This window comes from Oryza brachyantha, chromosome 11, assembly GCF_000231095.2.
Source record: "Oryza brachyantha chromosome 11, ObraRS2, whole genome shotgun sequence".
NCBI lineage: Eukaryota > Viridiplantae > Streptophyta > Magnoliopsida > Poales > Poaceae > Oryza > Oryza brachyantha.
Genome location: NC_023173.2, coordinates 3,963,457 through 3,991,230, shown reverse-complemented (window position 1 = coordinate 3,991,230; position 27,774 = coordinate 3,963,457). Strand labels below are relative to the sequence as shown.

Below are 27,774 nucleotides of genomic sequence, written 5' to 3'. Positions count from 1 at the left end.
CGCGACGAGCAGAGCAGGGAGGAAGAGAGTGTGAAACCCAACCTAAAATTGGAGCTCCCGCTCCGCCGCCTCCTCCCCCTACTTATCCCCTACCCGCGGATCGACCCCAACCCTAGGCCCCCCCGCCATTCCCCCTTCCCCTCCTCGCCGCCATGCCCCGCCGCCGCCGCACCCGCACCGTCGACAACGTCACCATCGACCTCGTCGACAGCGACGACGGTGAGCCACCACCTGGTTTCTTCTCTCTCTCTCTCTCTTTTTTCCATTCTTCTTCTTCTGTTTCTGTTTGCGTGTGTGCTTGTGCTGCGTTTGGGTTGGTGGAAATGGGTTTTGGTTTTCGTACTTTTGTGGAGGGGGTGGGGTGTCTGCTGGGTTTTGGATGGTTTCTTGGAAATGAAAAGGAGGGGTTTTGGGGGTGCTCTCTGGGGTCTCAGATGGTCTGATTTTCTCCTTCCTAGTTCGATTCCGGTTCCGGGAATTTGGAAATGGGACAACTTTGGTAGGATCACTGCTGCATAATTAATTTTTTCCCCTGATTGTGTAGGGCCTAGACCTTCTTTCTTGCATATCATATCATTTTTTTTAATCTAGGCTTTATATGCCTAGATCTTTAGGACTAGTGGCAGGTTCTATAAAGGCCAAGGCCACTCGGGGTTGCAAATTCTCATGCGCTGCGCTTTTTAGAACAGCTCTGTGGCGGCGGCCATCCCGGCATCCGCCATTGCATCATTTGGCAATCAGTGCCTCATGTGTTGTTCATGATGTGATATGGCTAGTTGCTTTGCCAAACAATATTGATTACATGGCCTGGATTTTCTATCTGGTTCTTGTTTCGGTAATATTTAAATTTTGGCGTGCACAGACTTTTGTGTTGTTGATTTAATGCACCTATCATCTATAGTTGGTATATACATTGTATATATAAATGTTTCTATGCTCTGAGTTTTAATAAAAGTTAAACCACATGAGGGCAGCAACAGGGCTAGATAGCATTCAAGTACTAAGCAGAGGTGCCATATCTCACTGTCCATCATCTAGGACATTTAATCGCTGTTCTTTTTTCGCTTCCTTTTATTTCTGTAGCTCCTGGTATTTATTATCCATGCGCGGGAAGCAATATAACTTGTGACTGTACATTTGCTCTGTGTTGTTAGTGTGAATATGCAAAATATATGGCCCGCTTTGGACTGAACTAGGACTTGCAGAATTGTAGTTAAGATGTATTGCCTTTGTGGTTTTTTTTTCTGAAACTCACTCAGTGCTAATTTGTTCTGGTTATCATTTACAAAATATAATGATTGTTGCATATTCTATCATGGTGGCAAATATTAATTTATATGTTTTGCTAAATAGAGTTGCTTTGTAGGTTATGGATTTAGATATTATTAGGTGTTTGTGTTGGTAAAAAATATTGGATTTGTGATATATGCATCTGTAGGATCAATCAACCAAGTTACAGGATGTTGTTCCATCTACACAGGAAGTTGTAACTGAAAAGAGTTGCATAGTTGCATGTGTGTCTTTATTAAGAGGAATGGATTGCTAGTTGCAACTCTATTGTTTTTATTACACTAAGAATTCATGTTGTAGTTAGTATAACTTTGTGCAGCTTGGAAAGCAGATCATTACCCCATTATGCTTAATATATTTTGTTCAATTCTGTGTATGTTGGGGTATTCATATTCAAATTTGTGTTGCTTTCGTTATATGATCAACATGGTACAACAATATCATAGCCTGGCAAACTATTTAATGTGTGAGAACATGTTAATCATTCTTTTAATGGAGGGCTGGAGGGTTGCAAATATGATAAATGATAGGCATCCCAGCTTTCTGCTTCTCAAGCAAGAAATTGGACATTATGCCACTCTCAATACTGGGTTACGTCAGAATGCCACTCCGCATATTACCCCATTTAAAATGCCACTCTCAGCCGATCCCCAACATTTGTTCTGCCATTTTGGAGAATCCGGGTCAATTTAATGCGTTTTTTGACACGGTGTGACCAAAATACCCCCAGCCTGAAAGAGAGGTGAGGGCGCCATTCTGTCCGGATCTAGATCAGGATCCAGTGTCCAGCCTCTCCTCCTCTCCTCTTGTCTCACAGGCGATTAGCCGACGAACGGTGGCCGGCCATCGCCGAACGCCGCCATCACCGTGGCTCCCCCATCGCCGTGCTCAGCTCCCGGTTCCTCCTCCCTTTGCCCAGTGGCCGCTCCCCCCTCGACGTCGCCGAAACCCTGTCGCTCCCGGCTGGGTGGAGTCGCCTACGCCCCGACGAGCCCGTCGCCTACGCCCTGGACACGACGACAAGCCGGGGAAGAAACGACGCAAGCCGACACCGGCAAGAAGCCAAGCCACCGCTCTCCCCAGCCGGCGACTGCCCCTGAAGAAGAGAAGGACGCGCAGGGAAGAGATGGTGTCGACGACCGCCAGCACCGGACCCAACGCGCGCCAGCGATGTCTCGTGCCCGGCTGCCGGCGACTGAGCTCAAGAGCGCGGGGAGCAATTCGGAGAAGAACTTGGAGAAGGAAGAGACCAACGGGGACGAGGTTATGCCTAGCCTCTTGCATGGAATAGCACGGGGGTATTTCGGTCACACCGCGTCGGGAAACACATTAAATTGGCCCGGATTCTCCAAAATGGCAAAACAAATGTTGGGGATCGGCTGAGATTGGCATTTTAAATGGGGTAATATGCGGAGTGACATTCTAGCGTAACCTAGTATTAGGAGTGGCATAATGTCCAATTTCTCTTCTCAAGCGATGCCTGGCTATCCTCCCAGTATGCTTTAGCTATGATCTACTAGTGAATAGCAATAATTAATAAAAATAGCTACACAAAAGACATTTGATTTGTATGGTTTTGCGAATCTTTAGCACCATGGTGTGAACCAGGCTACTGGAATTTTGGAAATATGTTTCAGTAGAAGATGCAGCACTTGATCTTCTTTTTTTTTTTAGATAATGGAAGTTGATCTTCTATGGCGTAAACTACTGATTCATTATATGTCTGGTGTAGACATTGTCTTTTTATTTTCTTGGAACACTGAAATTCCATTAACATTGTCACTGGTTATTAAATGTACTATACACTTTTAGTCATCTGTCTTGCTTTGTTTTAAGAATGTGACTGTTAAGTATTAAGATGGCTTATTCAAACTGATTATAACTAGGGCATGAATTAACTTTAAAATTCGTATGTTTTACTGGTGATGGATTCAGCTGTTGTTGCAAAGCATATAATAAATGTCAGAGGAACTTCTAACAACTGCATGTGTGAGATTTGTATTTAAAATAGACTACATGAGATACCTTCATACCTTCAGCTCTACTCTTTTTTTATTTTATATGTGTTATGCAGAGTGCAAAAACAAGCGTCCTCGAACAAGACAAAAAAAAGCACCAAGGACTGCGAGGGGCTCCAAAAGTGCATTGCCTTCTTGTGATGATGCTCTAACCTCAAATAAAAGATCAAATCGCATTGCAACAAGCAACAGGGACAAAAAGAATAAAGACAAATTGGATACTGACATTTTTGAATCATACCTGGAGTATGTCCTGCAATCCTGCCTCTCTATCTATCTATCTTATGCATTGTTTGCCTTATTTATTTCTGTAACTTTTTGGATAGGGATCTTTGGAAGCACGTTGATGAAGAAAAGAGGAGTGCTTATGCATACTTTGATTCATTGTGGTTTAACATGTACAACAGTGGACATAATAAACCAAATGTCCTTAAATGGATTAAGGCGAAAAATGTATTTTCAAGACAGTATGTCTTTGTTCCTATTGTTTGCTGGTAGGTTGCTTGCACTACTACCTTGTGATTTATTATCAACTCCATTATCAAGTATATTCAAATTTCTGCCTTTTTAACTATAGGGGACACTGGAACCTCCTTGTCTTGTGCAACTTCGGCAAGACAGATTACCTTGGTACTGACAAAGGACCACGCATGCTGCTTTTGGATTCGCTTAAAACAACAAATCCGACAAGGTTGCGATCGGCTATCAGAAGGTCTGATCCTCCCTACCCCCTCCCGTCCACAATATCTAAAGCCTTAAAAGAGTTGTGAAAAGGATCTCTTTGATGATATAGATGTATTTAGCTACAGGCAATTCGAAATATTTATAGAAACTATTCTTTTCTATTCTGTATGGCTATGCAACAATATATTGGTGAACTTAGAACAGCCCTGCAGTGGACTTGCTAGGGATTTGTTTCTCTTTGGACCACGATGGATATGCTTCTCTTTAACTTTGGTTTTTGGTATATCCAGCATTAGACCCATTATATGTTCTGGAGACTTGGGAATTTATTGGGTCAATAGGATGCTCATTGCTACTTGCCCACAATCAGTTTATATGCTGCTCAGCATGGCCACCTCAAACTTCTGCCCCTGCTTGCACCCTGCTGAGGCCTTAGTTTATTTTAATATAGACTATTTTAATTATACGTATCTACTTCTGATAGCACATAAACAACAAGCTTGTGTGCTTATAGCCTCTTGATTAAATTTGCTCCTTTTCTGATGTACCAGATTTATTGCTGATATTTTTAAAACTGAAGAGAGGGAAGAGAGTGAGCAATACATTAACAAAATATGTCTTGAATTCCCTGAGGTATGGCATGTAACATGTCAAAGCTTCCTGTTTCAGCTTCTGCGTCATGTTCATCTTATCTGACTTTCTTATCATGTTACTTGAACGACCCTGCAGGTGCCACAGCAGAATGGGGATGAATGTGGTATATATGTTCTTTATTTTATCTACTGTTTTCTTCAGAACAAGATACTGGGAGAAGATTTCAGCCAGCTGGTGTGTCACGCATTCACACCTTTACTCCACTGCCTTTTTCACCTTACAGATTATTTACTAATATGTTTTATCTCCATAAATTAGTTTGATGAGCCAGAATTAGAGAATTTCCGCAAGGGTGTTCATTCATTCCAGGAGTACGTATTTTCTGTATACCCTGTAATTTTAATTTTCTGTATGTTTGTGATCTTATTATCCTTTTTGCTTCTTCAGGAATAGAAAAAAAGAAACTGAAGAGTAGGTCAGCATAGTGGATGGCAAGATTTCACCAAGTATATGTAGTTATCATGTATGTAAGACTACTGTAAGAGCTGTTCTGAAATCATTGCCTCTTCTCTTTTGCTTTTTCCTCTTGTAACTGCTTATCAAGTTTTTTCTCATGTATTTGTAACAGAATATAATGGCAAGTGACTGCTTCATCTTCCTGGTGGTAAAATTTGAGGAAGTTTGAAGATTGTCGAGAATATGTTTGTCATACAGTTCATGCCGTCAAGAGGAAGATGGCTGTTTGTCCAGCGCAAAGCTTCAGTGACAGTTAGCATCTATTTAGTCATACAGAATCTGCGGATGATTCCTTTCCTTAAATAGGTTAAAAATATCATTTAGTGTATTTGAGTGATTTGATAGGATACTTATTGCCGGGAAATGCTGGGTGGGATTTCCACCACCCTTTCAGAATATTTAGCAGAGTGTTATATGATGTATATCAATGTTTGTATTCAGACTTCAAAGATATACTTCCAGGCAATACCATTACTGATTAGTACTTGATGCACCTAAATGTTTTTAGCATCAGCAATCTGGAAGTAGCATTATGCTGTGCTCTGTATGATAGTAAAACAGAACAAAGATTACATATGGTGTATGATACTGTATCTATGACACTGGGAGATCATATATGAACATATGAAGGATTGTTCGTACCATGCTTGGAAGTTCAGATATTATTACTATTGTTGTTTTGCTTGATAGATTGCAAATTTGTGGTAAAGATATCATGACCCATAAGATTTGTTTTTGGTCGCGGATTGTCACGTCCAGAAATTCCTCACACGAATTTCTAAACTTAATTGTGTATTAAAATCCCTATCCAGGATCAGTCAGGGTACATAAATAGACAATGTTAGATTACATAACCATCGTTCTTAGAAACAACTTAAAATAACATTTATTCTAACGAAAATGTAGTGGAAAGAAAGGTAGATTAGTTTCAGCGGGTACGACTCTAGTCCACAAGCAAACTTTGACGGCAGACCGGCTCACTCCTAAGAGTCGTTTCCATCGGATTGCACTTCTAGTTCTGGAGGGGGAAATAGGGCAAGACTGAGTACAAACCACCGTACTCAACAAGCAGCACGGAAAAGAGGGTAATAAATGATGCTTAAGGGTTAACAAGGACAGGCTAGGGTTAGTTGCAATAAAGCAGCAATTAAATAAATAACAGAGATTAAATTGAATAAAGATATTAAATAAATTAAAAAAATAAGTGAATAACAGTTGTAAAATACCACAACACTGTCCAACGTTACACCACGTTGTGACAGGCCCAACCACTACTCAACGTTACACCACGTTGTACTAGTCCCAAGTGAAAGCCAGTTTACCCAGGTCATTAAAGGTTCACTAATCACAGTGAAGTTGGGAATCCATCCGTAACCGTGGGCACAACTATTCGAATAGATTATACTCTGATCAGAGGTGTACTACTGTACCCACAAGACACGACTCCACTACACTTGAACATGCGCCGACATACCACCATAGCATACCGGAAAGGAGACTGTGATAGGACCCGTCACATAACCCTCCCTATTTAATCGCACCGCACTTCACGTTTCATCCCCTCCTTTACACCAAGTCGGACAGTCCCCTCTTGTGCCTTGGTAGATCCGGAAGCAGCAGAGGCTTTCGTTACACTACGATTATCCGTCCATACTCCATCACGCCTACCCTTGCCTTGGTATGTCAAATAGTTCGATGCCATGCTCCAGATCTCACCTTACCCATTTCGGCACGTGGTTAGCACTAAATTACTTGTAGGGTTTCCCGTGAACCGGTCCTTAATTGCCATGGTGCGACTCTCAAAACATGCATCCACATCCCACCATCAGCAATATTTTAGTTGATATTAACCCGAACCGGGTAATGAATTACAATTAACAGCTATTCAGAACTAGTAATGATTAAGTGTGAACCCATGAGCTACTTGTTCTAAGCACGACTAAGCATTAACCTAGGTCTAACTCTACTCAAGTTATCCCTGGTCCAACATGAATAAAGTTGGGTAAACAACGGCATAATACTAAGGATTACCCGAAAAAATAAATACAGTAAAACTTTAATTAAAACAATGCATATTTGAATAAATAAAGCGGGGAATTTGCAATAATAGGTTCAATATGATCAAAGATGAGTGCCACTTGCCTTACTCTGGTCCTTGGGGAACTTCAGCAACGATCTCGAAATAAACCGGCTCTTCGGCAAGGTTCGAATCTAAGCGACAAAGAACAAAAAAAATAAAACAGGCACAAACTCTACTGAAACAGTAAAAGAAAATATTTTTAATGGATTCTTGATAATTTTATGAATTTAATGAAATTTGAATGGATCTAAACGGAGACTAGACAAATTAGATATGAATTTTAGAAGTTTTCTGGGTTTTTTCACTAAACAGAAAAGCCCTAAATCAATTATTGCGCAATTAATAGGGTTGCTGACGTCAGCGGAGGGGTGAGGTGGCGCCGACGAGTGGGGACCACTTGTCGGTGGGAGAAAGGGGAGGTGGGCGGCTGACAGCCGGGCCCCATGGGAGGAGAAAGGGGGAGGGCCGGCAGGCGGCGGACAAGCCGGGCCCACCCGACGGTGAGAGAGGGGAGGGAGAGAAGGGACCCGTCCGGTGGGGACCACCGGTCGGTGAGGGGAAAACAGAGGGAGGCGTGGGCGTCGGCTCCGGCCCAGCCGACGGCGGTCAGCGGCGACCGGCGACGGCACCAGTTGGCGGCGACGGCGACGGGGCCGCGCGCGGCGATGGCGGCCGGGGAGCGGGAGCGTCGGCGGCGCGAGGGGCGGCGACCGAGCGCAGCGCACGATGACGACGGCGTGCGGCACGACGACAGCGTCCGATCGCGGGAAGCGGCCGCGTGGGAAGGCGTGGGTGGCACGACGACGGCGTGACGACGGCGTAGCCTGGCGACAGTCTGGCAGTGACTGCCGGTGACCCACGGCGTCCGGTGACGGCAGCGAGGGGAGAACTCGGCGGCGCCGGCAGCGGGAAAGGGAGAGGGAAGAGAGGGGAAGCTTATCGACGGCGGCGAAGGCGGGGGAAGCACGGCGAGGACAAGGCGGAGGTGACGACGCGGTCCTGAGGCAACGACCGGCAGCGAGGCGCGTGATCGGCGGCGGCGGAGACGGCGGCGACGCAACGGCGGCCGGGTGGTGAGAGGAAGCGCGGGTGCTGGGGATACCCACCAGTGACGACGAGGGCGTGGTTGCGACTGCGGCGGAACGGGACGCACGATGACGGAGGCGGTGGCCGAAGGCGGCAGCGCGCGGCGCAGATCGATCGGCGGCGGCGAGGGTGGTCGGCCGCGGCGGCGGCTTGAGCGGATGGAGAAAAACGGCGGCAGCGCCGGCGGGAGAGGGGGATTTATAGGGGAAGGTGGCGCCGGCTAGGGCGGGCGGTCGTTGGAGACCAAGTCGTGCACGTGGGAAAGGCGGCGGCAGTTGCGGTGGCGGCGGTGTCCGGCTCGGACACGGCGGGGAGGCGACCCAGACTTCGGTGCGGGCGCGGCGCGGTGCTGGGCCGAGATGAGGCGGACGGGTTGGGCCGGCGGCGACGGCCTAGGCGGGAGGGAGAGGAGAGCGCGCGGGGAGGAGGCGGATGGTTGGCTGGGTCGGCCCGGGAGGAAAGAAGGGAGGGGAAGGAAAGAAAGGAAGAAAAAGAGAAAAGGGAGGAGAATTGGACTTCGGCCCAACTTGAGGAGGAAGGGAAAATGAAAGAAAAAGGAGGGAAAAAGGAAAGCCCCACCTTTACCGAGTTTTAGATTAATTTTTGGGCAAAATTTTATATTCTGCAATTTAAGTTTAAATCCCGTTAATTGATTTGGAACTTCGATTTAATTAAATTAATTCTTTAGAGGGATTTTTCCTGAGTTAATTAAGCCAATTATTATTTACGAATTTTCTTTTACGAATTAAGGCTTAGGATAAAACTCCGGGTGTAACATGGATCAATAACAATCTATCAGGTTGTGAGTTTTTTTTTCTTTCTAAAGACGTCATGTTGCGAGGTGGTTCAGATATTGGCTCCCATCGTTTCGCAGTTATAACTGTTTATAAGTCAAAATTTAAATTCTACAACTTAATTTTAGACTTTTTTCACAATGGTTTGTTTTACACATTTTGTATTTAAGTCGCTATAGACACATATAAAAGTTTTACCTGCAAATAATTTTTTGTTTGCAAAAACGTGTTTTCGCTTTTTCCTTGATTTCATCTTTCTGTTAGTTGCTGTGCTAAATAATTACTGATTTTCAGTTTATTAGCGAAAAGTAGCATCTAGAAACTCCTAGGCCGAGTTCGGCCGGGGGTGTTAGTTAACTTAGTCTGGCACGGAAAACGTAGTAATAGATTAGTATATGATTAATTAATTACTAATTATTAAAAAAAATATAAATAGATTAATATGATTTTTTAAAACAACTTTTCTATAAAATTTTTTTTGTAAAAATACACCATTTAGCAGTTCAAGAAGTGTGCGCGCGGAAAACGAGACGGATAAGTTAATTATGGGAGGGGTGTGTGCAGTGTCCATAGCTCAAGACCTCAAGTCACAAGTCACACTTGTAGGCTAACCAATCCATGTTGTGGCCCCGTAATATCCTTGGAAACTATCCATTTGAGTTACATGCATTTTGATGGACTAGTTATAGACAGATCAGGCAATTGTACTGGGAGAATTTTTGTAATTTTCTACAATCTGTTTCTCACTATTTTTTTAAAATAACATAAGCTATAAATAATTGATCATAAATACGAGCATTCACGCTAAGTCTAGGATAACCTAGAGGGAATGTTTAAAGTCTGAGCTACGCTTAGTTAGCACAAACTATTTCTAGTCCATTGAAAATCCAAAGGGACGTGAGCACGTTATTGGTACGGTACATTTAGTAGGAAGGGTAGCAGTGTAGTAAACTTAAAGGTAACCATATATTTTCATAAGTATATTAAACATTTTATTTAAAACTTTGATAAGATATACTTAGCAATTTATCTATTTTAATATAAAATATTATACATAAATTTATTGTAATGTTATATATTTTAGTTCTATTTTTACCCCTTTAAAATTTCTAATACACTACTATCAGTGTAGCGTAAGAAAATCAGATCCGTTGGGTCAAAGTAACGGACAACTCATAGTTATGGAAGAGCATCTTAAAGAAAATCTTTGGCCGAGGTGCATATAATTGCTGCCATGTCACCACGGGCATCTAAAAAATAGCAATGTTACGGTACCTTTTCCTCGTAGCGGTAGTTATCTTTTCCTTTTCCTTGTAGCGGTAGTTAGCGGTAGTAGTGCAGTAAAATTTATATTTAACCATATGTTTTTATAAGTATATTAAATATTTTATTTCAAAGTTTGAGAAGATATATTTATCAATTTATCTATTTAAAATGATATATGACACAATTTTATTGAAAAGTTATATATTTTAGTTCTAATATTATTTCTATATAATTTTTACTGCACCTCCTACCGGTGTAGTACAACAAAATCAGATTCGTTGGATCAACGCAATAGATGGCTCACGATCATTCGAGGGTACCTTAAAAAAATCCAAAAAATAAAATACAAGTATTTTTTTTCTTGATGATTACTCCTAAGCTCCATGTCAATGCTAAGCCATTTCTGCCATAGGAGTTTCCTAGGTACAAGGTTGTCATGTCTCTTATTTTCCTACAGCTCATTGCTTTGGAAAACCCAATTAGCCCTAATGACCAATGACTAATGCAAGTGCTTAATATTATATATATATTCACAACATGATCTTTTTGTTATATCCAAACTTGTCGTCCTTCTCGAGGGAGCATATGCATATATATTTTTTTTTCAGTTTGTAAATACTTGGCTGGAACTGGACCATATGAGATTCTGACACCATATGGTACAAACACCAATCCAAAAGAGCATCTCTCATTTGACTAATTAATCAAGTGCAGACATACGTACCCACGCATGGGGATATTATATTAGTAGTAGTACTAATTAATCTTTTGGACTTAGGATAATATTATGGTTGGCATTTGGCAAACCTGAACTGAGCAGAAGATTTGCTCTTGTCTGTCTGGTTCCATGGGCCATTCCACAGCAAAGCCAAATCTGCATATAACCACAGTACTACTATTAATGTGGAGCCTTTTGCTCGTCTCACCTCCATCTTTTAGATTATGTTTATATTTATAAGGTAAAATTTAAATTTTTAACTTTAAAATTGAAGTTGATTTTGGGTTTTTCACTGAAGTTTATTTTGCAATATTGGTTTTTATATCGCTAAAAACATGTATATAAAAGTTTTATTCATAAATTATTTTTCGTTTACAAATATGTCGTTTAGCTTTTTTTCAACCCCTCTATTTGTAGGCTCGTTAGACGTATGAGTAGAAAAACGTCGGGATATAAAAAATACATAATTTTATAAAAATATAAGTGTAAAATAGAGAACTAAAAATATAGAAAAAAAATACAGGAATTGTTTGAATGGATCGCAGAAAAAAAAAGAACTAGAAAGATAGACTTAGCAAAATTTCTATAAGGTTAGACCTCATGTTAACTTTCCTTTAAAATTTTCTTGACTTTAGCTGTTCATGTTAAAGTCTAATTTCTCTGTTTCAATGGTTCAAATAAGAAACTTCCTATAAAATTCAAATCCTACAAAATGCCTATATTTTTTTTCTACAAATCAATGGGGCTTTTAATGTAAAGGATTATGGAGAATAGAGCGAGTACTGCATTCTTAGTAATCCTGCTCCATTACTACCCCTACATTCTTTTCGTGTTTACCCTATAATTCATAATAAATTGCATTGCACGAAATTAATACTATCATGCATATATTAGTATAATCATTTTTGTGAACCCATGTTGTATCGTGGAATGAGTGAGCTGTAGAAGACTTAGTACTGCTCCACTTGCATAGTTGCATACAGAGCCAGAACCAACAAGCAAAACAAAAAGGAAGAAAAAAGATGCTGAAACCCTTGTGCAAAATAGCTGGCCTCTGGGACAAAAAGAGCTCTATGATTGGCACCAAAGAGCTTCCAACATGATCTTTACAGCATAAAAGAGAAGAAACCGTGCAGATTATGTGTGGGCTCAACTTATCTACAACGAGAATATTTCACTGAAATGCACCTTCTCTCTCTCTCTATCTCCCAAAAAATAGATTCCTGCAATTCCAATGCAACATTGGTGGAAAGAAAAGAAAACAATTCATGAATCGATGATAGGTAAGTGCATATGAGTTTTTCTTTCTTTTTGTTTTGCAAAATATATAAACGAAGGTAGTGTACTTAGGCTGTGTTCGTTTATACGGCTTAATAAGTCAGATTTTTTTTCGTTTTTTCCATGCACGTTTCCTAAACTTGTAAACGGTGTTTTTTTTACGAAAAATTCAGTAGAGAAAAGTTATTTTAGAAAATCATATCAATCATTTTTTAAAATTTTAATAATTGATTATTAATTATTAATATATTAATTCTTTGCTAGGTTTTTCATGCCGGTTAATTAACCAGCCAAAAACATGGCCTTCCTCTAGTATCTTAGAACATCTCCAACAGTATAGCCAAATGGCTGGCCAAACTAAAAAAATGACCATTTTGGCCAAAAGTGCAATCCAACAGCATGGTCAAATATCTATGTAAGCTATCTGGTTGGCCAAATTGGTCTCCCTACTTGAGCCGCCATCTCCTACCCCGCCGCCGTCTGGCCAACCCCCCCCCCCCCCAAGCCCCCTGCCCTCCCGCGCCGCCGTCCGGACAGGCCCCTCACGCCGTCGTCTTGGCAAACTCGAGATCGGAGCCGCTCGGCCAGACCGCCGGCGACGCCACACCACGCTCGCTCCCGTCGTCGTCGCCACAGGCCCCGGGCGCCGCTTTCTCCCGCCACATCGGCGCCGTACCGCCGCCCCGCGTCGCGTCGGTGCTGTGTCGGCTTCGGGTGCCCCGCCGGTGCCACACCGGTCCTGCCGCCTCCTCCAGCCGCGCCGACGCCCCGTTAGCTATGGGCGCCCCGCCGGCGCCGCACTACGGCCTGCCTCACGGTCACGGGCTGTTGAGAGAAAGAGAAAGAGGGGAGAGGGAAAGGGAGAGGGAGGCTGACATGTAGGTCTCTGATGTCAGAGACTTAGATAGAGACGATGAATGGAGAGATCGTTGAAGTAAAAACTAAATTTGACACTCTCCAAATAAAATGAAGAATGGCCAAATGGACATTTGAAGAGTAAAATTTGACCTTGTGGTTAGAGATTTAGAGATGCTCTTACACCCTACCCCTTTACAAGCGCACCATGAGTGAAAAGAAAAAGAATTAATTTGTGGACAGATGGTGAGTAACGGCGTTGATTGTTTGAAATCAAGTATTTCTTGAAAGAGAAAATCTAAAAAAATATCATTGATAAACGTCTAAGTCTAAGAAATATCATTGAAAAATACGAGTTCTAAAAAATATCATCGTACAAACGAATTTATATGAGAAATAACATTGCGATTAGGTTTCCGTTCATTTTTTACCGTTTAATACACCGTTCGTACTATAGCACTTAACGAAAAAAAATTGATGAAACCCTAACGACGATAATATTTTTTTAGACAAATTCGTTTTTATGATGGTATTTTAGAGAACCCACGCTCTCGTTGGTATTTCTTATAATTACGTGTTATCGATCACATTGGTTAGATTTTCTCTTCTTGAAATGGACGAAGTTATTTATAGGTGTTCCATTGTTGACGGATACTATATTTAAACAATAACTACCTATAAATGCACTCACCGTGATTAAATTTAGGATGTTTAAACTAGGTAGTTTACACAACAGGAAAGGTAACCACTTAAGCTATGTCTATTTCTATATATCAGCTGGTTAATTTTGGGATAAGCATTGAACACGAATGATTCGGAGAGAATACGGTTTACTCCAAAGGTTTATGAAAATGCTGATTTATAAAAATGCTGATATTTGAGATGAATTTGAGTGTCATAATTGATCGGAGACTCGGCGTATACTGACGAAAAGTGACAAATGACAATGCATAGAGCCACACGCTCAACCTGACTCTGACTCTGACTCTGACATCCGGATCTTCTACGGGCACTGCCTTGTGGTTCGGAATATAGTTCCATGACTGCTTCAACGAAATAACAATTCTTTTGTCATTTTTTTCGTTTTTCTTGAATTGACATATTATTTTCCAGTACATCATGTTAAGAAATCACGCAGAGGTCAGTAGAGATCATGGTAGAGGTTAGTATAGGAAACCACGCAGAGGTTAGTAGTAATGTCTCCGTTTTAAAATATAAATACTTTCAGAGTGTTTAACATATACTGTACTTAGTAGGTGTCAAAAGATTTCAGTTTAGCCAGTTCATTGATCAGTTTTTGAATTTTAAATTAATTATATTTGCCATTGGCTCTAAATTCATTGAAATAATTGAAATTATAAGAATCGGTACATAAATAATTATAAAATAGGACAAAAATTGAATCCTAAAAATGCTTATATTTTAAAACGAGTGAGAGTATATGTCACAAAATTTGACCATTTGTTTTAATAATAATATGATTTGTTTTTATCTACTTTAAGCGTGTGTCTTTTATCTTCTTTGTCTGAGGATTTTATCTCGAGCAAGAAGTCATGATAGACCCCTTTTAGAGTTTGACCCATAGAATTTGCCACGAGAGAATGAAAGCAGAGATAAATGAGAAGCAAAAGATGCATTAATTAGAGCAAACAACGAAACAGCCAAGCAAGCATATAGGTTTGGACCGTCTATGAAAGTAATACTATACTCTTGTGTTGTGGATGATGGTAAATGAACGTGCCCTTCTCTTTACTTAGGCTCGATTCTCCTTTTACACTTCTAGGAGGTTGCCACCGTGCCGGGTAGTAAGCTTATTTATAATGGAATAAGTAAAGCGCTCATGGATGAGACAACTATAGTATATCAATTAATGCACTTTTGTGGCTATTGAGCGAGCCATTAAACTATCCTCGTTACTCTTGTAGACGTGTCACTCAGGTAGTCTCCATTCTTCATATACATCCAACTCTCGGTAGCCAGTGCGATTTCTAAGCCTATGGCCCCACCTAGTCACCGTCTTAGACAAGGCGCCTATCACTCTTGAAATAGACGAGTAATAACGACAATAAGACTAGGAGCATGCATGTTCCGGATTGCCCTTGGTCATCAAGCACAAACATACCTATTAAATGCCTCATCAGGAGCTAACATGCTCTTGCTAGGATCATCCTAAATCTGATAGCAGGTCAGTGGAATGTGCTTGCCCTTCTTGGTCAACAGTGGCATATGGCAATAGGCGCTGAGCATCAGCCACCCCGACGCCTCCCTTTTCGCTTGATAGGGTCGGGTGTTGAGCTGTTCCAATACCCCTTGTTAGAGTTGACCTAGGGGCGACCCCTCGATTAAGGGGTTACCTAATGTTGGAATGGGGGAGCATGGCCCCCATATCCCTAACATTCTTATTTATACTAAATTTTCAAATGAGAAAAGAGTCAAACTTCGTTAGTCAACAGTATCATATTTAAAAGCACTTACCTTTTTTTTTATCATAACATGGCCATATGTTATAGCTAGAAGTAGTGGTTGGTTCAACTATAGATGATTAAAAACGAGGTCTTCATGTTGCAATTAGACAAGAGTAATTACTTCTAACTTTTCCTAGATCTCATTTTCTATCCGTTACTTTTTGTAATTATAGTGATGATGACACGAACAAACACCCACACATACAAGTAACGTGTAACATGGATTATAACATTCTAATCCAACCCATGAAATCTTATCGATAAGTTATGGCTAGTAGTGGTTGGTTCATGTAACTAGAAATGATTAAAAACAACGCCTTCACGTTGCAATTAGACAAGAACAGTTACTTCTAATTTTCCTAGGTATCATTTTCTATCCGTTCTTTTTTGTAATTATAGTGATGATGATGTGAACAAACACCCACACATACGAGTAGTGTGGATTGTAACATTTTAATCCTTTCTTAAAAAAAAAAACCATTTTAATCCAACCCATCAAATCTTATCAATAAGTCCTACCTCTCTATAATAGTCTACTACTCTCTCCGTCCTAAAATAAGTTCATATTTATGTTTTTGATATGATCATTCATCTTATTTGAATTTTTTTATGATTAATATTTTTGTTGTTATTAGATGATAAAACATGAATAGTACTCTAAGCGTGACTAATTTTTTTAAGTTTTTCCATAAAATTTTAAATAAGACCGATGGTCAAACGCTAAATATAATAAAGAAAAATAAAGTCTTTTTGAAACAGAGGTAATGTGTTGATAGTTTTGGATAGGACAGAGTGGTTGTGTTTAATCCTGGGCCAAAACAAATATGACGTGGATGTGTTGTTGCCACATCACAAAAAATTAGAGTAAGTGTGAATTGTTGGCAAATCATAAAAAATGCATTGTTATTTTCTGCATTACTATTTGTTTTCACCCTATTTTAAGCATATAAGATTTTTTACAACCAGATACAGAAATAATGAGTAACGTCTCTATCCCCTTACCGCAATTTTAAGGTTGTACTAATCACGACGCCCCTGGGAAGCGGATACGTTGATATAACATTAGGTAGCTTTATGTTAGTAGCATATAAAACATACACTAGATAATCTTTTTTGGGTCCCCTGTGCACAATCAGCTTTATAACGATGGCCTCTTAGCGAATAGTAGTATTTCATTACAATACTAATAAATTTTTGTATGAAAATCAATCAGGTGACATGACAACACGTAAGGAAAAAATAACTACAAATTCAAAAATAAAAGTAACACATCGATCATATATATAACAATAGTGCTAAGTCAAACGTTTTTAACTTTGATGTTCAATTGAAAAAAATAAAGATGAATAATGCAAGAATGACTAAAATTACATTGAAACATCACAGCTAAAACTTTTTACTTAAGTCAGTCTTAATGTATAGTTTCATGGTATAGTTACAGGACTGTAAACTAAGTAACCAAACTGCATAAGTCTTAGGTCAAGTACAACACATAGCCAATCCCATCTATTTAACCATGCATACAGTGATTTAGTCCTACATAGCAGAAATTAAATGAAGAAAGAGGAAGGAGCCATCGCTTACTTCATCGACGGTCAATAGACAACAATTGTCTAAGTTGTTATATAATCTGTCTGTTTCGTTGTCGGTATGTATCAAATAGACAACTGCGGTCTAAACCATTGTACTTGCCCTTTGCCCTTAGCCCAATCTCAATAGAAGTTTCATAGACAATAAATAGGATATCATGTAGTTATTTTTGATGATGTAATAATGTATTAATGAAGAAAAAGATGAAATAAGTTTTATGGGGATGAAACTTTCTACGCACTGTTACCTAGACAGCTTGTGTCTTGCATGTAACCTAAGAAACAACAATAGATGAAACTATGCATTGAGAGAGGGGTGTTTTTATCGTAGTTTCAAACTTTTAGGGCTTCTTCGGATCATAGGAAATTTACAGGAATTTCAGAGGAAACAATTCAATTCCTTTAAAATTCCTACAAAGTTCCTGCAAACTGAAGAGACCCTTATATGACATGTCACTATGGGTAATTGTGTCTACAAAACTTGCATTGAGGATGGCCTTACAGAGATGAAACTCCTCTCCCATCTCCTGAAACTTTCTCATTTAGTTACTTAATGACCTGACAAGTCAGCAATTTTACTGATACGACATTCTATTTAATATAGATGACACTGCATAAAATTTGCATTGAGATTGACCTTAAGTTAATTTATTTTTACCCATTAAAAAGTAAATTCGTGAAAGAATTTTTCCCTGAGACGAAAAAATAGCATTGATGGTTCACCATGAGGAGGCAGAAAGCCGTACTATTCCTGAGGCTGACGCAAGAGTGCCAGGTCAATCAATGAATGGCATATTGGCATGGCATGGCTGCCGTAATAAATGGCTCATTATCACCATTACCCTTCCCAACGGCTACCTATTCCTGTTCATCTCAGGTCCTACCGTCCTTGACCTTTCACCAATTTCCTCATGCCTAAAATGGCAAATACTATACACATTTTCTTTTCCTCTCAGGAACATGGACCGGTGATAGTTTTAAACTAAAATTTGAATTTTGAACCTTAAATTTAGTATCATACGAAGAACCCAATTGGTAATTCATCTCAGAAGTAAAAATTATGTGATACAATAGAAAAAATAGGTATTTCAGGTTGAAGCAATAATCAACCTCATATTTTTCTGTATACTTATTATAATCAAAATAATTTATTAGTAATTAAATAATAATATATGGACAAAACTTTTATGTATATATTCTTAGCGTTTTCAAAAGAACCGCTGAAAAAAAATTAAAGGTAAAAAAAACCAAAAATCAACTTCGAAACTAAGTTTTAAAATCTAAAATTAAACAATGAGGTTAGACAATTGGTTGCGCTGACTATGTGACATTCGAATAGAAAACACAACATTTACATTGTTTTATACTCGCTCTAATTTTTAATTTTTTTTATCTGACATTGGTTTAACGTTTAACCATTTATTTTATCAAAACAATGTAATTATTTTTTTATGATTTGACTTATTACCAAAATAACTTTAGGTATGACTTATAATTTTGTATATTTACATAAAAAATTAAATATAACATAGTTAAATGCAGATATGAAAGTTAAAGACATTAGATAAAAAAAACAAAGATGGTATATTTTTACACTTTTCCTTGAACTGAAAATCACATATATGAGAACTAACCATGCACCTATTGTGAGAGTTGCATATAGAAAGCTATGGGGTGCTTAGATGGGGCTAAAGTTTTTTAGCCCAATGCACATCAGATGTTTGGACACTTATTATAAATATTAAACGTAGATTAATTATAAAACTAATTACAGAAATGAGAGCTAATTCACGTGACAAAATTTTTTAAGCTTGATTAATCCATAATCAGTGCAGGTTTACCGTAGCATTACATAGCTAATTATGGATTAATTAGGCTAATTAGATTCGTCTTGCGTATTAGTGCAAGATTATGGATGTGTTTTATTAAGTCTATATTTATAATAAGTATCCAAACATCCGACATAACAAGGACCAAAGTTTAGTCCCGAAAACAAACAACACTTTCATAAGCAAAAATCTGGCATACAAAATGTAATGAAAAAAAAAAGCAGTCTAGGTACATTACATTACCTCTTCTTTCATCGTCGTCCTCGTCTACATACATTGTACTATTTCAATTTTAATTTTTTTCTCACACCAAAATAAACAGTCCGTCGGTTACTGTGATCCGAAAATTAAACCACAAAACAAAAATACAAACCTAAACTCGCAACAACTTATGAGCTAATAATCCGCAGAGAAAAAAAGATATTGTATTATTTTCCATATCCCGATCCAAAAAGGCTACACGCCCCCAGTATAAAGTCCCCAGGAGTCAAGCACTGTTCTTCATCTCTCCCAAGTCGCAAGCTTTCAATTCAAAGAACCCAACCCACCCACCTCTTCCTCCCTCTCCAGGAGCAGCCGCAGCCGCAGCCGGCGCGGAATTCCGGTTCTTGGGTGCTCGCTCGCGGCCATGGCGGCGGCTCTTGCGGTGGTGACGGCGGCGGTGGTTGGCTGCGTTCTTGGTTTTGGTGGTGGTGGCGGTGGTGTGTGGGGGTTCCCGGAGGAGGATTTGGTGACGCGGCTGCCGGGGCAGCCCATTGTCGGGTTCAGGCAGTTCGCCGGGTACGTCGACGTCGACGAGAAGGCCGGGAGGAGCCTCTTCTACTACTTTGCCGAGGCGGCGGAGGACGCCGCCGGCAAGCCCCTCACGCTCTGGCTCAATGGAGGTCGTCTGCTTCTCCCTCTCTCTCTCTCTCTCTCTCTCTCTCTCTCTCTCTCTCTCTCTCTCACTCACTCTTGTCTCTTGCTGAGTTCTTGGATCACGTCGTGCGAAGTGCTCTGCTCGTAGATTTAGATTTATTCCTGAAGCATATTGTGTTTTCTTCTTCTTTTTTTTTTTGATCTTGATTGGTTGTTTTGCTTCGCTGAAGATTTGATTTTGAAGAGAGTTTTGGATTTTTGTTCATGTGAAAGTTTGGTGTAGATTTCTTCCTTGCAGTTTGTTTCTTGCCCTCTGTCTCATTCGGAGTTCTCTGAACTTTCTTCTGATTGTAATCTTGTGAAGTTTTTCCATGAAGGTGCGTGGTTCTGTACGGTGGAGAGGGAATAGAGCCTCACTGTTCTTTGATAGAGATTGCTCCTTGTATGTGCATGGCTTTTTGGTGATCCCTTCTATGGTTTTCTTTTTGTAACCATTTGGATCTCCACTGTTTGTTCAACTATTTCTGATTATTTTTTTGTTCATGAACAGTTGGAATTGGAGTTGTCATTGTCAATTGCACTGTTCCATTAATATTTTAATATAAGTAAACTTTTGCCATTTTATCCATCAATGGAATCCTGGAGCCAGGAAATGAACCTCAGATGCAAAATTGTCTTCTTTATTTTTTTTCTTTATATATATTCTCCATGTTTCTTCATCAGGGGACTATGATGGCAGGAAGTGTTTCCTGAACTGGAAACATGAAAAGTAACCTCATATTCATCATCTGCTCTACACCTTCCAAGAAAAAAAAACTCCAATAATTTAGCTTGCATGTTGATATCCTTTTCACTAGTAGCCCTGCTTTGCAAGTAGCAAGGAGGAGGAACAGGGTATCTTTGAGGTCACCATGTGTCCTTGGAGCCTTGCCTCATTGGTGTCTGTGTGTTGTGGTCCTAGAGCATTTAAAAAGAAGTGAGGTATCATTTGATTTGCATGTAGCAAAAGATGCCCTAAAGTTTTGTAGGTAGCATTTTTAGACCAGTTTTAGGTAGCATTTGATTTCATCTACATCACTCCATGCACAATAGGAAGTTAATAGTGTAATTTTTTTGCCTTGGAACAATGCTTTGTAACGTAATGAACTTTCTTAAGAACTTTAAGCTTAATATACCACACTAAATTTGGCTCGTTCATTAATAATGTCTCCTGCAAAATTCACTAATAGTCCCTGTCTATCTTATGATCAGGTCCTGGATGTTCTTCGGTTGGAGGTGGCGCTTTCACAGAGCTCGGCCCGTTTTATCCGAGAGGAGATGGTAGAGGTCTGAGATTGAACAAGAAGTCATGGAACAAAGGTTGAAATTTTGGTTGCAATTTGTCCAGAACATGTTTTATTAGTAAATGAAAATTGTAGTCTTAGCTCTAACTATGCCTGCTTCACCTCAAATTTTGCAGTCTCCAATCTTTTGTTTGTTGAATCACCTGCTGGAGTTGGGTGGTCCTACTCCAACACTTCATCAGATTACAACACTGGTGACCAGAGGACTGGTAAGATCTAGTGATGTTTTGTTCTAGTGAATTAGCTTGAAATTTTTGGCCTCACCGTGTGCCTGCTCAACTTTGCAGCTAATGACATGTACAAATTTCTGTTGGGATGGTACAAGAAGTTTCCTGAATACAGTTCAAGAGGGCTACTTCTTAGTGGGGAGAGCTATGCAGGTCAGAGAGTATTCCAAGGCCTATTTCACACACAGATCAATGTTTAGATTATGTCCTGAACCATGGCTAATTTGTGAATAATTCAGGGCATTATATACCGCAACTCACTGATGTACTTCTTAAACATAATGAGAAATCAAAAGGGTTCAAATTCAACATCAAGGGAGTGGCTGTAAGAATTCGATCACATATTTTGGTCAATATTCGTTAAGTTTGTTCTTCTAAATGTTTTTTTCTTAACTCTGGTATTAATTAACTCAAATAGATTGGGAATCCGCTTCTCAAGCTCGACAGAGATGTCCCTGCAACATACGAGTACTTCTGGTCCCATGGGATGATTTCTGACGAAATATTTCTGGCGATCAGCAACAGGTGTGACTTTGAGGATTATACCTTCAGTAACCCTCACAATGAGAGCAAGTCATGCAACGATGCCATTGCAGAGGCAAACAGTATAGTTGGGGATTATGTAAACAACTACGATGTTATTCTTGATGTGTGCTACCCATCACTTGTGATGCAGGAGCTACGGTTGCGGAAATATGTATGCTTACTCTGTTGATAATAATCTTCTACTTCAGAAAATTTGATCCTTTTATGTGGTATGTGAATTTGACTGAACTGATGTCCAATGCAGGTGACTAAAATCAGTGTAGGTGTGGATGTTTGTATGACTTATGAAAGGTATTTCTATTTCAACCTTCCTGACGTGCAGCGAGCTCTTCATGCTAACAGAACACATCTGCCGTATGGCTGGAGCATGTGCAGTGAGTAAGTCTCCTGACCATTATCTGTTTTTGCCTAATTACTTTGGATGCTGTTCTAAGTACAATTTGATGTTTAAATATGGATCCTTTCAGTAAAGTTTCAAGTACGGGTCTTCCTAACTATTGACCTTTGAAAAGATTTTACAAAATTTGTAGAGTTCCCAAATATTATTTATATATGAAATAACAGATAGAATAGCAATTGAACAGGACTTGTTTTTAACAAAAACTCACATGGACCATTTGCATGTACCAGTGTGCTGAACTACAGCAATAAGGATGGCAACATCAACATCTTGCCTTTACTCCAGAGAATTGTGGAGCACAAAATACCAGTTTGGATATTCAGGTAATACATCTTCCCGTTTCTATTCCAGATAATTTGTTCTGTTTAACAGAAAATATGTTATGACAATGTCAATCAACACTCCAGTGGAGATCAAGACTCTGTGGTGCCCCTCTTGGGTTCCCGAACTCTTGTGCGAGAATTGGCTCATACCATGGGGTTGCAAGTCACAGTTCCATACAGTAGCTGGTTCCGGAGAGGCCAGGTATACAGATAAATAACAGCTGATAACACTATGAAAACATAATACAGATCTGTAAAAGTGAGCTAATAGTTGAAATATTTCACCCTTTTGGTTCAAGGTTGGAGGCTGGGTAACAGAGTATGGTAACATGCTGACCTTCGCAACTGTCCGGGGGGCATCTCACATGGTGCCATTTGCGCAGCCAGACCGAGCTCTCGGACTTTTCCAATCATTTGCACTTGGACGGAGACTCCCGAATACAACCAATGTGCCGATTAACTAAGTGTACCTAGAATGAAACTGAAGATACAAACAAATAGCCTAGGATTTTCAGTTTTGCTACAGCAGATTGGTTCATAAGAGTGTGTATTAGGTGGTCAATACGAATCTTTTATCTTTTAGAGAGAGCAGAGAAATAATAGAGTAAATTCTTTATTGTTCTCTATCGGGATTATCAGATTGCGTTCCTGGAAATCTGGAACATAGAGCAATCTGTACAAGTAACTATGCCACTGAAGGGGGTTTGGGGCTCACTGCAATTTGCAACTGTACCTATCTATATCTGAAGAAGTTCATTAATGCAAACTCACTGGCTAAATTTTATCCTACTCATTGATGCTATTGTACTTGTGATTAGATATCGATCTTATTGAAAAGATGGAACAAATGCAACACCTTGACCTGTAAGTTTCATAATTAAGACGGTGAGAAAGTGAGTCAAATTCTCCAATCTGTGTTGAGCTCCACTGTTAGCAGTGCTAGTCGGCAGGGGCAGTACCTTTACCTTAATAGTCCTTTCTGAACAAATTAATGCTTGATCAAGGCGCAACACCACAAGGTCAAGGGAGTATAAACTGCATGAAGGGTAAAATATTCAGGCTCATCTGCATTGGAAAGTACAAAGAATATAATGTAGTGGTAGGTTAAGACCTGGAGAGAACACGCAGCAGAAGCTACCCCAGTTGGAAGCTGGATGGATGTCTCTTTGCTCCCCAAAGGCCAAAAGCTGACAACAGCATTAGAAAAACAAAATATTTTTTGTTGTTCTTGAGCAGTACCAAATTATTGTCACCAAGTGAGTTCTGCATGAGAGCTATGTTGGATAGCATCGAGGTGCCAGGTTTAGCAACTTGCAATTGATAAAGCTTGACAACTTTTTCAGCAGCAACTTTAGGGGCTGTTTGGATTCAGTGACTTTTTTTTTCCTTGTCACATCGGATGTTTGGACGTTAATTAGGAGTATTAAATATAGACCGACAACAAAACTAATTGCATAAATAAAGGCTATTTTATTAGACAAATTTTTAAGCGTAATTAATCCACGATTAACAAATATTTACTATTGCATCACATTCGTTAATCATGGACTAATTAGGCTCAATAGATTCATCTCGCAAAATAGTCTAGAGTATGTGGTGAGTTTCATTAATAGTCTATATTTAATACTTCTAATTAGTGTCCAAATATTTGATGTGGCAAGACTTAAAAAAGTAGGAGGAAAACAAACATCCCCTTAGACTATAAGTTTAACAATTTAAACTTTACCACTGGCATCTCCAATATTGCTTGGGACGAAACTACTAACATTGGCATCTCCAATCTTGCTTGGGACCCACTTGCACTGTATTCTAGTATACAAAAACCCCACTACAAAATGTATTTGTAGCATCCTTGATTTCAGTGCTGCAACGTTTATTACCATATGTATACAGAGGACTATATCAAAAGAGATGAACTACATATTGTCACACTTAGTGTTGTAATGAATGTAATGAAGCTTTAAACAGATACAGGAATAGCCTGTATTTTCATGTACCTGTTTTGATTAGTATTGTGCCAGGTAACAGAGTGGCATACAGACAACAAGAGGGATAGCTATGTGCAAAAACTGAATCAGTTGTTCAATAGTGTTGTGATAAAAGACAAATTCTCATAAATGAAGCTTCCATATGACAGTTTCCTTACCTTAAAAGAGTGGATCTAAGCAAAAGGACCTCAATAAACAAACAAATTTGCTTGCTACCAATCACACCACCAGATGCAACAACCAATTGGTGATATTGGAGAGTGACAGTACGGACAGCTTCTTTTGGTAACTGTACTGAACTTGTTATGGCGACAAAGATGATGCTGCACTCCAAGGTCCAAGCTAAGGAACCATAAATATCGTTGGTTACATGGTTAGTGCTCGACGATCTAAGTCCAGAATGGTCATTGCCATCAAACTAGTTTAGTAAATACTCACCCCTTCCAGCTGGATGAAACTATGAAAGGACTCTTAAAAATTACTTTTCAGGATCTCTCTTGCATCCAATATAGTACATATTTTCAGAAGAACTACATTGTGCCATATGCTGATTAACCAGACGATACTATTACACATGTATTATTGCCATGGCAGTCACTTCAGAGTATATACCAGTCATTTCGACTCAAAGAGCTGGCCTCTTGCTCTCATCCTGATGCAGGATGTTGCTCCAGATACTGGCCCTGAAAACTGTCAGCATTCAAGACCTCTAGACCAGTTTCTGAGGATTCTTTGTTGGCCTTCAGTAAGATTTGTTCCTTAGCGTGGCAGTAATTGAGGAATATCTATGCTTTTCCTTCAACCAAATTGATTGTAGAGACACACGACTTTAGAATCACAACTTCAGTGCAGAGTTACTCATAGTACAAGTCAGCAAGGTCATCTTCAGAATCTGAATTGGCCATATCCACTAGTAACCGATCTAACACCCAAACCATCTGTGTCATCAAATAACGTGGGATGCTCCCTTGGTAGAAAGCATGAGCTCTTCCCTTCACATCGACCCAACTGCACCCAGGTGTCTTCACCATGCCAAGTTCTCTCATCCTTGATCTCAACCCTGCAACGCCATCAGACCGGCCAACTGCATCATAAATGCCACAGAGGGTAACATAATTGCTAACATTGCCTTCTTCTAACTCAAATAGCCTATAAGCTGCAATCTCTCCAACATCGACATTATTATGCATAGCACATGCAGAGAGCAAAGCTCCCCACACACTAGCACAAGGTTCAATTGGCATCATCCTTATAAGCCCTACAGCCTCTTCAATGGCTCCAGCACGCCCCAACAGGTCAACCATACATGCATAGTGCTCAGCTGCCGGGCAGACACCATGAACCTTAGTAATCGACTCAAAGATCTTCCGACCCTTACTCACAAGGCCTGAGTGGCTACAGCTTGACAGAACTGATGTGAATGTGATCGAATTTGGCTTCACTCCTCGAGACAACATCTCTCTGTAAGCCTTCAAGGCTTGTTCCCCCCTGCCATGAATACCATAGCTATGTATCATTGTAGACCAGCTCACCACATTCCTCTCGCGCATTCGTGAAAAAACCTCTTGGGATACATGGACACGCCCACACTTTGCATACATGTCAATCAATGCATTACCAACCACGATATCTGAATCAAAGGCAAGGCACCTCACCATCCTACCATGGATTTCCCTACCCTTCATCAGCTCCCCTTCCTTGGCACAAATATTCAACAGGCTAGGCACAGCTCGCAGATCATTGGCCATATTCACTGCCTCAACCTGCGCCCTGATGAAAATCTGAAAGGCTTCTACTGCCCTCCCAGCCCTGGCATACCCAGCCACCATGCAGTTCCAGACGACAGTGTCCTTCACCGGCATGCCATCGAACACCCCCACTGCATCGTCCAGGAGACCAGCCATGGCATACATGTGCAGAAGCGCGCCGGCCACAACAACGTTGCCCAACAAGCCAAGCCGGACGGCGAAGCCATGGAGCGCGGTGCCAAGCACGGCGTCCGGGAGCCGGGCGCACACGCGGACCACGGCAGGGACGGAGTAGCCGTCGGGGCGGAGCCCCGCAGCGAGGAGGCGAGAGAACACCCGCAGCGCGTCACAGGGGCCCGACGCGGCGAGGAGCACGTTGTACGCGTGCATGGAGGGCGCCCGCATTCCGTCGAGCACCCTGCGTGCGCGCTCCCGCGCGCCGCACCGGCAGTACATGAGGACGAGGTCGGTCTCCAGGGTGGCGTCGGGGAGCCCCCCGCCCACAGCAGCCCGAGCGTGCACCTGCGCGCCGGGGCGCAGCGCCCCGGCCGCCGCGCACCGCCGGAGGAGGAGGGAGAGGCGGCCGGCCGCCATCTCCAGATTCTCCACGACCGCCTCCCCTTCTTCTCGACCAAACCGCTGATGATGATGTCACAGGTTTACCATGCAGGGCCCAATTTGGCACGGCCCAACTAAATCTTCGGAATGGCCATTTCTCTTAGATGGGCCTTGACAAGGCCCAATTTAGCTGCACAGTGCAGCGTGCGGGTGTTTTAGGGCTTGTTTGGAAATTGGAATCTGACATAACTTTAACTTGCTTAATTTCTAGTCACCTGGTTCACATGACATTTAGTTTATTTTATTACCTAATTTTGTTTAAGTTTAGTTTGTCCTTTTTGCTTGCCACAAAAGTATGGTAAGAGTAAAGTTTGCCACTTAGTCAAAAATATGTGGCAATGTTAGCTCCCCAATCAAACAGGCCCTAAGTACCATCTCAGCAGCGCTAGCTGATGGCGGGCGCGACAACGGCTATAAAATGGCCACTGTGGATGGTAAAAGTTATGGTCCTTTAAGAAATTAAAGTGGGATAGTCGGTGGTAACACGTTGTGCACACTATAACTAAGCAGATTTTTAAAAATTTTAAAAAAGATTATAGAGCTCTTTCTCAACATTAATCTTTGTTGTTTATGAATTGCTAGGAATGAGGAGCGGTGGTGCAGGGGAGGGTCCTCCATGGGATATGAGAGGCTATGGAGTGCCAGTTGCGTAGATGAGAGC

The 27,774-nt window shown here is 40.7% G+C and overlaps 3 protein-coding genes across 4 annotated transcripts; 2 read left to right on the top strand and 1 right to left on the bottom strand.

Annotated features, from left to right (window-relative positions):
* On the top strand, positions 1 to 5,755 carry LOC102715802 (probable ubiquitin-like-specific protease 2B). 2 transcript variants are annotated; one of them, XR_001551385.2, is made up of 9 exons: positions 1 to 219; positions 3,365 to 3,554; positions 3,635 to 3,802; positions 3,886 to 4,020; positions 4,544 to 4,625; positions 4,722 to 4,820; positions 4,905 to 4,957; positions 5,034 to 5,124; positions 5,215 to 5,755. XR_001551385.2 is itself a non-coding variant. In XM_015842345.2 (9 exons), exons 1-8 carry the CDS (start codon positions 153 to 155, stop codon positions 5,059 to 5,061), a joined length of 822 nt encoding a protein of 273 aa, XP_015697831.1. In that variant the 5' UTR covers positions 1 to 152; the 3' UTR covers positions 5,062 to 5,109; positions 5,215 to 5,755. The 2 variants fall into 2 exon arrangements, 1 of the variants encoding a protein (XP_015697831.1); XM_015842345.2 differs by having other exon boundaries at positions 5,034 to 5,109.
* A 13,816-nt stretch (positions 5,756 to 19,571) lies between these two features.
* LOC102715524 (serine carboxypeptidase-like 42) lies at positions 19,572 to 23,541 on the top strand. The gene is made up of 10 exons (XM_015842276.2): positions 19,572 to 19,946; positions 21,172 to 21,279; positions 21,380 to 21,472; positions 21,551 to 21,643; positions 21,730 to 21,815; positions 21,909 to 22,187; positions 22,281 to 22,414; positions 22,667 to 22,759; positions 22,844 to 22,961; positions 23,059 to 23,541. Exons 1-10 carry the CDS (start codon positions 19,691 to 19,693, stop codon positions 23,221 to 23,223), a joined length of 1,425 nt encoding a protein of 474 aa, XP_015697762.1. The 5' UTR covers positions 19,572 to 19,690; the 3' UTR covers positions 23,224 to 23,541.
* Positions 23,542 to 24,640: 1,099 nt separating this feature from the next.
* LOC102715250 (pentatricopeptide repeat-containing protein At3g46790, chloroplastic-like) lies at positions 24,641 to 27,028 on the bottom strand. Its single transcript, XM_006663234.3, has 2 exons — positions 25,186 to 27,028; positions 24,641 to 25,089 (listed from the first exon to the last, which is right to left on the bottom strand). Exon 1 carries the CDS (start codon positions 26,949 to 26,951, stop codon positions 25,602 to 25,604), a length of 1,350 nt encoding a protein of 449 aa, XP_006663297.2. The 5' UTR covers positions 26,952 to 27,028; the 3' UTR covers positions 24,641 to 25,089; positions 25,186 to 25,601.
* Positions 27,029 to 27,774: the final 746 nt, after the last annotated feature.

Coding starts and splice junctions, on each gene's coding strand:
- LOC102715802 (XM_015842345.2), top strand. CDS start 153: ATGCCCCGCCGCCGCCGCACCCGCACCGTCGACAACGTCACCATCGAC. Junction 220..3,364: donor CCTCGTCGACAGCGACGACG/GTGAGCCACCAC, acceptor TGTGTTATGCAG/AGTGCAAAAACAAGCGTCCT. Junction 4,958..5,033: donor GGTGTTCATTCATTCCAGGA/GTACGTATTTTC, acceptor TTGCTTCTTCAG/GAATAGAAAAAAAGAAACTG.
- LOC102715524 (XM_015842276.2), top strand. CDS start 19,691: ATGGCGGCGGCTCTTGCGGTGGTGACGGCGGCGGTGGTTGGCTGCGTT. Junction 21,644..21,729: donor TAGTGGGGAGAGCTATGCAG/GTCAGAGAGTAT, acceptor TGAATAATTCAG/GGCATTATATACCGCAACTC. Junction 22,188..22,280: donor AGCTACGGTTGCGGAAATAT/GTATGCTTACTC, acceptor TGTCCAATGCAG/GTGACTAAAATCAGTGTAGG.
- LOC102715250 (XM_006663234.3), bottom strand. CDS start 26,951: ATGTACTGCCGGTGCGGCGCGCGGGAGCGCGCACGCAGGGTGCTCGAC.